Consider the following 12,673-nt stretch of genomic DNA (forward strand, 5'->3'; position numbering starts at 1 on the left):
TTTAAATTTAAATCTACATGATTAGTGGAGGCACAAATGATCACACATTTCCCAGTGGTATGGATAAATAACTGTGCTCCCTGTTCACACTTTCCCAACACCAATATCTCTATGCAGTAAACTTCCTTTAACCTGTGAAGATGTTTTAAACTCAACAGTGGATATTTAATACAGGCAAGCCTGACAATAAATCCAAAAAGCTGTTTGCAAGTAAGCATGTGAATATGTACCAGAAAAGAAACAAAGCAATCAGACTAATCACCCAAGTGCCAGCATTTCAACTAGAAACTTAACCACAGCAGCGATTTTTACCTACCAAGGTAAAATTGAGCAAAGTGTTGCATCTTCCTGCAGTAGAACTTTCCTCAGGTTTAGTGCCATACCAGGAAACAATGAGTTACACATAGTGGGTAAAGCCTAAAGCTTTCTCCATACTTTGAAAGACATTCAACCTCCACATATTAATTGGGTTGCTGGCATTAAGGAGGAGGGATATCCAAGGCACTGTGCCTTCATTGGGGAGTGAGGTAAATAATGCAAGGCAATGCCTCTTCAATGGAGAAGTCATTGCCAGGTAAGACAAGGACTTTATGAAATTTGTCATGTTAATGAGAGAGCGATCTTTAATTCTGTGTAACAACCTCATTCTAACCTCTGCTTTGCAGTTCAGGGAGATAACACTGGAACATCCTAGGAAAAAACTGAATCAGCGTGGTAGAGTTCCAAGCCAACCAGACCAGAAAGAAAACAAAGACAGACAGGGACCCATCTTCCGATATGGACGGAACCCATGCCCAGATAGGTTTTGAACAATCTACCTGATTCATTTAACCATAGGATCCTCTAAAGAATTACAATAAGTCATTACCATCCTTTAAATATTTGGTGCAAAGGAATATAGAGAGGGGGAGCAAGACAATGGGATTAGTTTTGAATTGATCTAGCAATTAGTTGGAACCAAATGGCCTCCTTCAGTTGTTAACTTCTATGGCTTCAGTACATGATAGTGTTCAAGCTTTTTAGCCTTAAAAAAAAATTTCCCTTTCTATACCTCCATTGACTGAAGGCAGAGACTTATATTTACTAACTAGCAGGCAAGGCCAATGAAATCTTTCTCTGTGAGAATAGAGCAGCTGATGATTGGGCTGTCGCAGAATGAAGCTGTTACACAGAATAGGAAAGGCCATTGGACCAGCCGGTGAGGATATCTTTCCCCCAGGAGATGGCAGCATTTCACATTTCTATGTGGATCGTGAACGAGTGAGAAGCAGCTTAATACCTAACATGCCAACAACTAAAAATAATTTACCAGTGTAAACCCAGCTCAGTCTGAGATGGGCTCTCTATCTGGAATTCAGTGGTTAGTACATTTACAACCTTTAAACACAAATAACCAGTCAGTTAGCAGTATCACAGCAAATGCTTGCAGCCCAGTTCCAGCCTGCTCCTCTGGAGGGTACCAGAGAAGGATGCAACTGAAAGCTCCATTGGTTTGCCCATGAAGTCTCCAACTTGGTGTCAGCTGCATTATAAATGTAACTGGATATTAATTTAAACTGAACTTCTAAATGCTATTAAAGGAAGTAGATATGAAATATATAAGTACCCAACATAGCTGAATAATCAGCAATGAACTGATCTTTGACAATCAAAATCAAGGATAGGATGACTAAGTTACACTTCATCACTGTGCACTATAAACAAGAACCAAGTTTAGATCCCAATACACCAACTGCACCCAGTAAAAATCAGTTTGCATGTGTTCCCTAACAGACCAAACCTTCCTGTTGCAATGCGATCAGTGCATCAGAATGCAGAACACAGAAGTGAATTGAAGTCACCCACCAATGTGTAATATACACCACCTGAAAGTGATACCGACCAAATTTGAATGAACTGTAGATCATGTAATACATACCAAGAAAAACTGTTTTTGGAAACCCGAATATCACAAATATAGACCGTAACACTTTCAAGTGTCCTTTTATTTGTACTTCAGGTGATGCCTCTGTCCCCTTGAATCGGGTGAATTCATCAATCACTTTATGTATATACATTTGTCCAGACTGCAGGGCAAGAGCTAGGGATCAGTCTGGAAGGTAGTGAGAGATATTTCATTTGCAGGAAATTGTTCACACATGGACTTTTAACCTCTCCCTCTCTGTAACCTTCACCAACCATGGCCAATTTCTCCAGCGTAACAATTGCCCTTTAAAATTTTGATTCAATTCAACATTTTCCAGGATAGGATAGAAGATAGAATGAAGAATCCTCAAGTGCATTTGTTCTTCAACTCTTCACTAAGAAATTACAAGATAGGGGTTGAAAGGGGTACGGTCTACTCTTTGAACACATCTCTAGTACTACATGTTTAACACTGAGCTTCTACTGTTAAATACCTGCTCAGGCGTCGCCGCATTGGCATCTGGTCAATATCTCTCTGCTCTCGTTCCTCCCGCGTCATACCTTTGTAATTTGACGTCAGGCCAAAGATTGGTCTCGACCACTCATCTAGGTAAAAAAATAATGTACGCTATAATATCAAACAGAAAACCAGCAAATTAAGGCTTCATCCCATCTTTTAATAGGGTTCGCCTTGGTACACTCACAATTATGTATATTAAGAAAACTAAGCATGCCTACCTCTCTCCTCCAACCTGCCCAGATCAGGGGGTGAAACCAATTTGTCCACAATTGGTTACTGTTTTAGGTGGACAAAATGAACCAGGACTTTGCTCTTGATTCTTTTCCAGTGATGCCTGCTGGACAATGTGCAGTGAAGGCTCTTCCAGCCTCTGTTCTAATGTTCCACAGAAGATGGCCCCTTGCATGGTGGTTTAAGAGTGGGAACTGACTGTGGTTGTGCACTATGCTGCAGCTGAAAGTGGACAATTTTAGGAGTGGCGAGCCAACTCAGAACAGTCCTTCCTGCAAGTGATACATGAGCTCCAGCACTAGAGTCAGCATTTGTGGCAACGGTATTATTGCACCACTTCCGTTTCAGAAACTAGACACAATCCCAATATATCTTTTCCACTCAAGAGATCAAAAATGGAAATTCTGTCACTTCAATCTATGTAAAGACAATGTTTGTGCACAAGTACAAGGTCTTGTATGATTGTGTGCGCGCACACGTGCATGTGTCTATTTGTCTGGATTCTTTCTGTACAGTGTGTGGACATCTCATGGGGACAGGATTAAACTCTGATGTAATGGTTCCTCAATTGAATAGTGTAACAGCTAGGTTCACAGTGAACCTGGATAAAGGGCACCTGTGGAAATGTACCCCGTGAAAAGCTAAATGGGAAAATAAAGGGAATAAAACTCAGAGGGAAGTACAGGTTCAGTAAAGATGAACGTACTGATAAGTTTTCCAGCCAGTTCCTTGTTGCTTCTGTTCTCCTTGGGATGTTTATACAAGTACATCACACAACGTCCAATCCCACTATGCTTCAGAGTCTCCTGGCTCACACTGGGCAACTGTAACAACACATCAGTCAATCACATTTGAAGATCCTAAAGAAAGTTAGTGTGGCAACATAGTTAACTACTCGGCAAGAGTGGTTAAGAAAGCCACCAACAGAGGGTTCCAGCTGAAGTAGGAACTGCTTATATGTAGAGGATTGATGAGAGCAAAAAGGAGGAGTGCAATAGCAAAGTAGTTATGTTATTGGACTAGTAATCCAGAGACCTGGATTACTGATCTGAAACATGAGCTCAAATCCCACCATGGTAGAGGAGGAATTTAAATGCAATTAACTACATAAAATATGGAATAAAAACTAATATCAATAGTTGTGAGCATGAAATTATTGGACAGCTGTAAAACTCCATCTGGTTCATTAATTTCCTTTAGAAAAGGAATTCTTATCCAGTCTGGCCTATATCTAAATCTGGACCCACAGCAATCTGGTTGACTTTTTACTCCCCTCTGAAATGGCCTTGCAAGTTCTACAACTTTTCAAGGGCAATTAGGGATGAATAATACATGCTGGCCTTAACATGTCTATAATTCCATGATTTTCCTCTCTCACCTTTCTTAAACTTAACTGGACTAGCACATAAATACTGTGTTACAAGAACAGGCCACAGGGTGGGTATTCTGTGGTGAATAATTCACCTCCTGCCTCCCCAACAACTTTCCACTATCTCAGAGATGGAAGTCAGGAGCATGATGAAATACTTCCCACTTGCCCGGATGAGTGTAGCTCCAACATGACTTATCCAGGCAAGATACTGTGCAGGATAAAACACCTAGCACCTTAAAACATTCACCTCCTCCACAATCGAGCACCGTGGCTACAGTGTGTACCATCTACAAGGTGCACTGCAGCAGCTCGCCAAGAGTTCTTCAATAGCACCTCCCAAATCCATGAACTCCACCATCTAGAAAAACAAGGGCAGCAGGAGCCTGGGAACAATACCATCTCTAAATTCCTTTCAAAGTCTCATGGCATCCTGATTGAAAGTATATTGATGTTCCTTTATTGTCGCTGGGTCAAAATCCTCAAACTCCCTTCCTAACAGCACTGTGGTTATGCCTAGAGCATACGGATTGCAGCTGTTCAAGGCAGTGGCTCACCACTGCATTCTCAAGGGATGAGCAATAAATGTTGATCTTACCAGCAGTCCCCACCTCTCATGCACAAATAAAAAAAATCTTGAGTTTGAAGGAAAGTTATCTATGAGAAATGCTATCATACTAAGACATCAACAGGTAATTACCAGTATTGCTATTGAAGTATGGGAGGAAATGTACACTAAGAAGTGGATGGGAACAGGGAGAAGAAAGGTTACATAGAAATAATTTTATAAACATGGATTTGAGGCAGGTAACAGATATTGACAATAACAGGCTATTAATATGCTGTGTACTCTCTCTTACCTCCTGCAGTATCTTCAGAAGCTCCTCACGGATCTTCAGATGTGGTAGACTCTTGTCAGGTAATGGGGTGAGCCATTCCTTAATAGCAGACATGACCCCACTGTCAATAAATGTGTCCTTTAAATCCTGTCTGCAGAAGTTGATAGTGAAGAGCATCACCAGGAAGCAGAAACAAGACAATTTGATTATGATCATTCTCAAAGATTTCTGCTCAAGAAAGGGTTACAAAGGGTAACCCTTCAAAGGGTTACACAAGTTATTTTAGGTTGTACTGGTGATCTAGGTAATAGCTTGAGGGTTTTTCTTCACTCGTGTTACATTAAATCTGTTGCTGTTTTAACACCTCCCTCTTTTCCTATATAACAGATAACTCCAGCAGTTTTTTTTGTCACACACCACCTAGCACCCTTGTACAAGTCTAAGTTTTTGCCTTTCTCCCCCCTTTTTCTATAACCTAATAACTGGCAGCGGTACAAAGTAATATGAAAACTGTCACTATCTGAAATTTCTTATCCAATGCAGCATCATCATTACAAGAACTGCAGTGGTCTTAGAAGAAGACCATCACCTCTACACGGCAACTAAGGATAGGCAATAAATGCTATCTTATCAGTATCGGCCAAATTCTGGGAACCATTCTTTTTTTAAAAAGAGTCTTGAAAAAATAAATTCTGTTTCATACCAATAATTCAAGTTAATCGCTGTATGTACACAAACTATAGACTGATTCAGCACCTGAGGGACATGGCAAGCCTCACAAAAGGAATAGGGACATGTAGGATATTATGACCTTTCACTGTTACCAGAAGTTCTTTGGTCCTTTCTTATCATTTTAAGTTGGACTGTAGGCATTAGACAGCTTGTCTCTACATAAATAGATGTAAGTGGAAGTAGATATAGCAAAAGTACTCAAAATATTAATTCCAATCAGCAGTGATTGGAATAATTTTTACTTTGAATGTTTTTTTGATGGATCGCCTCAATATCAAGCACTGACAGTGGTAGGTAAGTCACTAATGAGAATCACTTTATCCCAAAATTATTGGTCTGTTGAGTTTGCAATCTTGCAAGACTTTTTCTCTCCTGAAAATGCTAACTCTTGATCGAGTCCAGCTCCGTGGGCTTCAGTTGCCTTCTGATTCCCCAATCCAAGTTACCTTTTTTGATGTGTGAGGTCAGTGAGCACCTGTAGACTATTTAACTGGAAAGGACATCAAAGCTACAGCCTCCCCACCCCATCCCCACTATCTGTATGGCTCAGATATCAGTGGATGGACCACTAATACAGAGCTTACTGATGGAAACTCAGCTCTATGTTATACCAAAAACTAAAGGAGCAGAGGTAAATCTCATCTTACTTTTTCAAATGCATCACTACTGTGGGGAGAAGAGTCAGCTTCTTCAAGGCTGGCTTCTTCTGGCCATTGAGCTGTCTATCCTCCTGCAGGAAAGAGAACAGAAAAGGCCATTGAATAAGAATGCCGGGATTTACTTCACTGCAGACACCTCCTGGAGTACCAGAGTCTTGAGACTGTCAAAACCAGATGTCCACTGATCTTCAGCTTGCCAAATCAATATGTATTCTCAGGGTATCCAGTCTGCTCACTCCTACTCCAGGCATCTCTCTTCCCCATACCACCCCTTTAATGGCAAAAATAATTACAAAACATTTACTAACTTCATTGCTTCATTTCCTTCACACACTACTTCTCCAATGCCACTACCAATCACCTAGTGTCATCCTGTACTATTTTCTTGCTCCGGAATGAAAGAAAACCTCGAACATTATATTTTACACTATATTCTACCCATGTTTCATCTTTGCTTCTTTTCTCTTTCCTGTCTTTCTACTGCTTGGTTCTGTTGTTCTCCCAATTCTATTTCTTCTGTGTATATTCTATTACTCTCACATCCTGTGGCTTCTCTAGATGAAATCTTTTCCAACCGTTTTACTTAACCTATCAGCTGTGCTGATTGTGCTTCCATCATTAAATTTTGAATTCCAATAAAACAGTCTCCCAAACTCTGAGAAATGGTAACAACGGGCCTAGCATCTGAACCTCTTTCATCTGTACCATGCATTGAACCACGCATCAATCAGTCCAATATGTTTCTCTCTAATAGGTTCAGCATGTGGAGGATGTTATTCTGAGATTATTATCCTGGAATTCCTTTCCTTCAATGTACCTGTCAGTTACTTGAGCCCAGAAGCAAGTACCATGGAACCAATCCATCACTTGGGACTCAGTAATTTCTGCAGAAGATGCTATCAATCCATTTTTCTATGGAGTTCCTTACAAGTATAACCCTCCCCTTAATCTTATCTGCTTTTTGTACTCCTGGATAATCTGGCTGCTGCTTGCAACTGGTCTGCTTGTGATACTGTCTTTGTATTGATCTTTTGAAATCTCGAGTCCACAGCCATTTCCGGTTTACTCATTTATTTGCCCTAAGGGACTTGTGTCGGCTGCCAACACTTCATTTTATCTGATAGAAAAAAAGCCCCATAGAGAAAACTCCTTGCGTATGATTATAATATAGCTAGTTGGTCTGTCAGCCGAACAATTAATTCTTCAAATTGGCACTACATGTTAGCGCATTATCCCAGGTACTTTACAAGATGGCTCACAGCCTGCATGCAACACGCCATAAGTTAAATGTTCAGAGAAGCCATCTCAGTTTAATTTTTATGCAAAATAGTATTTGCCATTTGTTTATATTGAAACTGTAGAAATGGACACTCCCACAAAACAAATGCTTACTAACAGTCCCAAATAATTTGCAGTGTAATATTGAGACAAAGCAGCACCATGCAACGATGGTCAATTGCAAATTACAAAATATGGAGAGCCTCCAATCCACCAAGTTTGATCAAAACTAAATATTGAGACACAGGTTTGCATGAGGTGGCTGCGGGTGAAACCAGTGGCTTCTGTGGAATGGAGTAGTCTTCACTCGGTACCATAGCAGAGAAACCAAATCCCTGGGATTAAATATCTGTATAGTTCTATCCCAAGGAGTGAAGTTTCTCTGCTATTCTAGATGCTAGGTAAAGGACTCCTTATTGACAATTGCCTGGAACTGCACTGAACAATCCTACATCTCACTCCACCAATACATCAGGTCATGATGTACTGCCATTAGCCCTCTATCCATCCAGTGTTTCAAACATCAGCAGCTGTAGTCCACAGAGCCGGGTCCCATACATAGGTCTGCCTGACTAATCCCCATCCAATTTGGCTCCAATCTCTCAGGCACTCCAACCCTACTGCAGCTACCTTGCCCTGTATAGGATGCCAATGTTGCAGACCTTTGGATTCCTTAGCGGAAAAAAGACTCCGGAAAGGCAATGAACAGAGAAATCCAGCAATTAGAAAATAGAATGAATTCCAAACACACTAGCAGGGCTCCAGAATTAGATACAATCCAAGTTGGAGGAACACAGTAGGAGATCAGGCCAATCCTAGATTATTTGACTCATCTGGTTAACTGCAATATGGTTAACATATTGGTTAACAATAACCATTTTGCAAATAAAGACGGCTGTGCAAAAAGGACCTGATGCAGGACTGACTGAGGAGAAATATGCAACAGGATTCCACCAGGAGCTGGAGCTAGGAACATTGCTTTGTTTTTGAAATAAATTACCTGAACTTTGGTTTAAAGTTCATGCATAATACAAACTTGGCAATATAATAAATAGTGAGGAGATATAATAGGCTTCAGGAGGATATAATCAGACTGTTGAAATGGGCAGACACTTGCCGGATTCAACTTAATGCAGAAAAAAGTGTGAAATTACGTCCTTTGAGAGGAACAACATGGAGATGCAGTTAAAATTGAAATGGTATTATTCTGATGGACCGGGGGTGGGGGGGTGCAAAAGCAGAGGGACCTGTGGATGCTTATTCACAAATCTTTGAATGTGGCAGGACAAGTTGATAAAGTGGTTAAGAAAGCATATAGGGTTGTTAACTTTGTAAATAGATCCATCAGATGCAGTAACATGGAAGTCATGCTAAACCTTTATGAGTAACTGGTTCTCAGCTACAGTAGTGTACAACTTTGGGCACCACATTTAACGGAGGATGTCACGGTCTTGGAGAGGGTACAGAGGAGGTTTACTAGGATGACACCAGGAATAAAAGGCTTCAATTATGTGAAGAGATTAGAGAAACCAAAATTGTTCTTAGAGCAGAGAAGATTGTGAGAGACCAAGTAGAGATATTGAAAATTATGAGGGATTTTGATAGAGTAAGTTGGAAGTAACTGTTTCCTCTGGCAAGTGAGTGGAATGGTTTTAAGACCTAGAATGCACTACGAAAAAGGGTGATGGAAGCAGATTCCATGTGAAATATCTGGACATGTTCTTGAAGAGGACTAATTTGCAGGGTTATGGGAGAAAAGTCAGCATGTTGGATTTTCTTTTTCATCCTTTCACAGGTTGTGGGCCTCACTAGCAAGGCCAGCATTTGTTGCACATCACTAATTGCTCTTGAACTGAGTGGTTTGCTAGGCCATTTCAGAAGGCAATTAAGAGTCAACCATATTGTTGTGGGTCTGGAGTCACATGTAGGTAAGACAAGGTAAGGATGGCAGTGTTCCTTCTCTAAAGGACATTAGTGAACCAGATGGGTTTTTACAACAATTGACAATGGTTTCATGGTCACCATGACTGAGACTAGCTTTTGATTCCCCAGAACATTAGCCTGGGCCTTTGGAGTACTAGTCTAGTAACATTACCACTGTGCCACCACCTCCCCTTGGACAGTTCTTTCTAAGTACTGGCACAGAAAAGATGCACAGAAAAGAATGGCCTCCTTCTGTGAGATTCTATAATTCTAAGTCGCCTAATAAGGTTCCCCTAATTTACAGATTTTGCTGTATATACATATATAACTATTCCCAATCCCCATTCCCTTACTCGCCTCACTCAGCCAAAACCTTCAGAGTGCAGGGTTATTGTCGGACTTCAGTTAGCACCCAACCACATTGGACTTACCTCCAAACCTTTGGCTCTGACACTGCACACTCCCAATCTGAATGTGTTTTCCCAAAGGCCCTTTGACCGATTCCCCAAGCTCTGTTTTGCTCCACTATTAATAAATGCTGAAGCACTGCTGTTACTCACCTCTGCAGCTTCATTCATTTTGGTGATCATGGCACTAACTACATCATCCGCGTCACTAATAAAAGTGCCGCCATCCCGATTTCGTCGCCGCTTCCGGTTTTGATCTTTCTTCTTCTGCAGCATCATCTCAAAGTCAGACACGAAATCAGAGCTGCGATAGAAACAAACTCATGAATACGAAGGGATTTTCTTCCTGTTAGTGCTGCGAAGGCCGGCTGGAATTTCCTCATTGGCATCCAGCAACATAAATCCTTATTTAGATAGAATTGGTTAAAATTTAAGGTGGGGGGGGGTGCACATACCACCTCATTCAATCAATGTAGAGAGTCTTATACCCACCCTAACCACATAGACCTTTCTAAAGGATAGTGGACTGTAACATAACTGGCTATGTATCATGTTTCCAAGGCAATGGTGAAGCTGTAATTCTCTACCAGGTGGGCATGCTCATTGCAGAATGTGCAATAGTAAAAGTTACAGACTGGGCTTCTCCACTATTTGCCAATATCACAAGGACTGAACCGACTGTTGATTTACTATTTTCTGAAGGGCTGTGCTCTGGTCTTCCCCTGGGATTTCTAAAGCAAAGTTTTATTTTTTGGGGTACTGGGATGCAATCAAGCACTTTCTACCAGCAAAGAGATTTTAAAACACAACAGTGAACTCAAAAACATGAGAATATAAACTGTCATTCAGGTAAGTTTCAACAATCACATCCCAGCAGCCACAGCACAAGAAGCTGACCCTTGTCATGATGTACGAACTTTAACTTTGAGCCGAAGCTTTTACTTACTCTCGCCCTTTCCCTCGAACCTCATTGTCCGAGTCGGACTCTTCAGCAACCATTTTCTTCCTCTCTGTCTCGAGAGCAGCCTTTTCACCATCCAGGTCCTCTTGGTTAAAGCCCTGAGAGGGAAGATACAGTTTAGAGAGATGGACAACACCTGTAGGACGGAGCCTGAAAGAAAACAGCTGGAAGGAACATGCTCTAATCAACTTCTTTCTGTTGCACCTTTCCAATAAACGCACTTTACACTACAGGCCTGGCACACCAAGAGTGTTAGAGTGAGGAGCCATGATGCTTTTAAAGCAGTCTAGTTGCTCGCTTTGCAGTCCTAAAGCAACAAGTTGAAAGACCAAGAGTAAAGATATAATTCACATCATGGCTTTTAAAAATCCATTAGGGAAACATCTCTTGTAGTAGATTGCAACCCTGCACATTGACTACACCAGCACCTGATTTTCTCAGGGCTGCAAGTCTCATGCTGGATACTAAAAAACATATTTAGCAGCAGATCTAAAGAAGAAGACTAGAAAGAAAAAAAGGAGTTAAGTATGGTGCTCCAATACACTCCAGAACACAGTAAGACAAGACAGTCTGAAGGATTCAAATCTACAGTTTTTTATTGCTTTGTTTTAATTGACAAGGGATGACATACGCAGAGAATTTCACAGTTAACGTCAGCATCAAAACTCCCTGGGCAAGACTTTGTTGCCAAATAAAAGCTCCTTTACACCATCCATCAAGCACTTCAAAGTCAGGTAAAGCATGGGTTACAAACAGTAAAATTACTTCTACAGTGTCTCATTAAGTGCTCCCAGAATTTAGTGTTTACACCTTAGGACTTGGCCCACCAGGACATTTGGCCCATTGTGCCGGTGTTAACTTTTCAAATGGAGCTAAACTCTATGGTTTGATTTTGTTCATTTTTCTATCACCTATGACCTGGGTCATAAGCGAGCCTGTCAAGTCCAGCAACAAAAGTTTAGTTACAAGGGTTTCTGTTCAACTGATGGGTGATGCTACTGTTGGAAATTTCAGGCCTGCCTCAGTTATTTTCTGGGGTTCAGCAGTGCTGGTCAATTCCATAATTGGTGCCTGCATCTTATGTTCCAGAGTGTGCCTATACTTTCCAATATAAAGCTTAACAATAGCTTCCCCTTGTGGGTTGGATATGGTGTTTTTCACAAGTACTTCTCTGATCTCTTGATAAATGAGCTAATGCCATATTTGTGAGTTGAGGGCAGATTCAATTTGTTAAATTAATTTTACAGACAACTGTTCAGCAGTTCAGAACACTGGTCAACAGAACAGGCTACCTTGCAACACTCCTCACCTTCAAAGAGTAAAATCCTGGCACACACCTCATGTTAGAATTAAATGAATAGGGTCATCTCAACATGAGGTGTGGATGATTGTAGGATCTCTGAAATTAGATTATAGTTAATCCATTGTCCTTGGTCATTGCAAAACACACCTTCAATGTCTGGCTGATCTTCATATAAACTTCTCTGTTTTATGGCTATGAGGAGAATTTTAAAAATGTTTCAATCCACTTTAATTTAAAAACACAACACTTTTTCACACATTTCCAAATCTGTTCTGTGCAATTTTGGTCAAAAGTCCTGAAAATGTAACAGCTACACCAGCAGATATGGTGTGTCTGATAACTTTCTTGAAATGCTCTCCATTCATGTCCTTTTCCCCCAACTTAATTCTGTGTCCTCCCTGGATAAAACTCTCTACTAATTTCCCTATTATTGTACATTCAAAATCCCAACAATATAGTCTTTGGCCTTCCATTCATCATGACATTTCTGCTGCTACACATCTGCTCAATCACACTCTCACCTTTGATGCCCCAGCCTCCATTAAA

The 12,673-nt window shown here is 40.8% G+C and overlaps 1 protein-coding gene across 3 annotated transcripts in view; it reads right to left on the minus strand.

Moving 5' to 3' along the window:
• The window catches only part of LOC121291996 (protein IWS1 homolog), a 47,509-nt gene that overhangs the window by 8,417 nt on the left and 26,419 nt on the right, over positions 1–12,673 (minus strand). For all 3 annotated transcript variants that reach the window (XM_041213727.1, XM_041213735.1, XM_041213716.1), the window contains 6 exons: positions 10,810–10,922; positions 10,017–10,167; positions 6,244–6,326; positions 4,886–5,015; positions 3,363–3,480; positions 2,400–2,511 (listed from right to left, as the gene is read on the minus strand). In XM_041213727.1, coding sequence (XP_041069661.1) covers positions 2,400–2,511; positions 3,363–3,480; positions 4,886–5,015; positions 6,244–6,326; positions 10,017–10,167; positions 10,810–10,922 — 707 coding nt within the window. The remainder of the gene's footprint in view (positions 1–2,399; positions 2,512–3,362; positions 3,481–4,885; positions 5,016–6,243; positions 6,327–10,016; positions 10,168–10,809; positions 10,923–12,673) is intronic.

Source organism: Carcharodon carcharias, chromosome 2 (assembly GCF_017639515.1).
Source record: "Carcharodon carcharias isolate sCarCar2 chromosome 2, sCarCar2.pri, whole genome shotgun sequence".
Lineage (NCBI taxonomy): Eukaryota > Metazoa > Chordata > Chondrichthyes > Lamniformes > Lamnidae > Carcharodon > Carcharodon carcharias.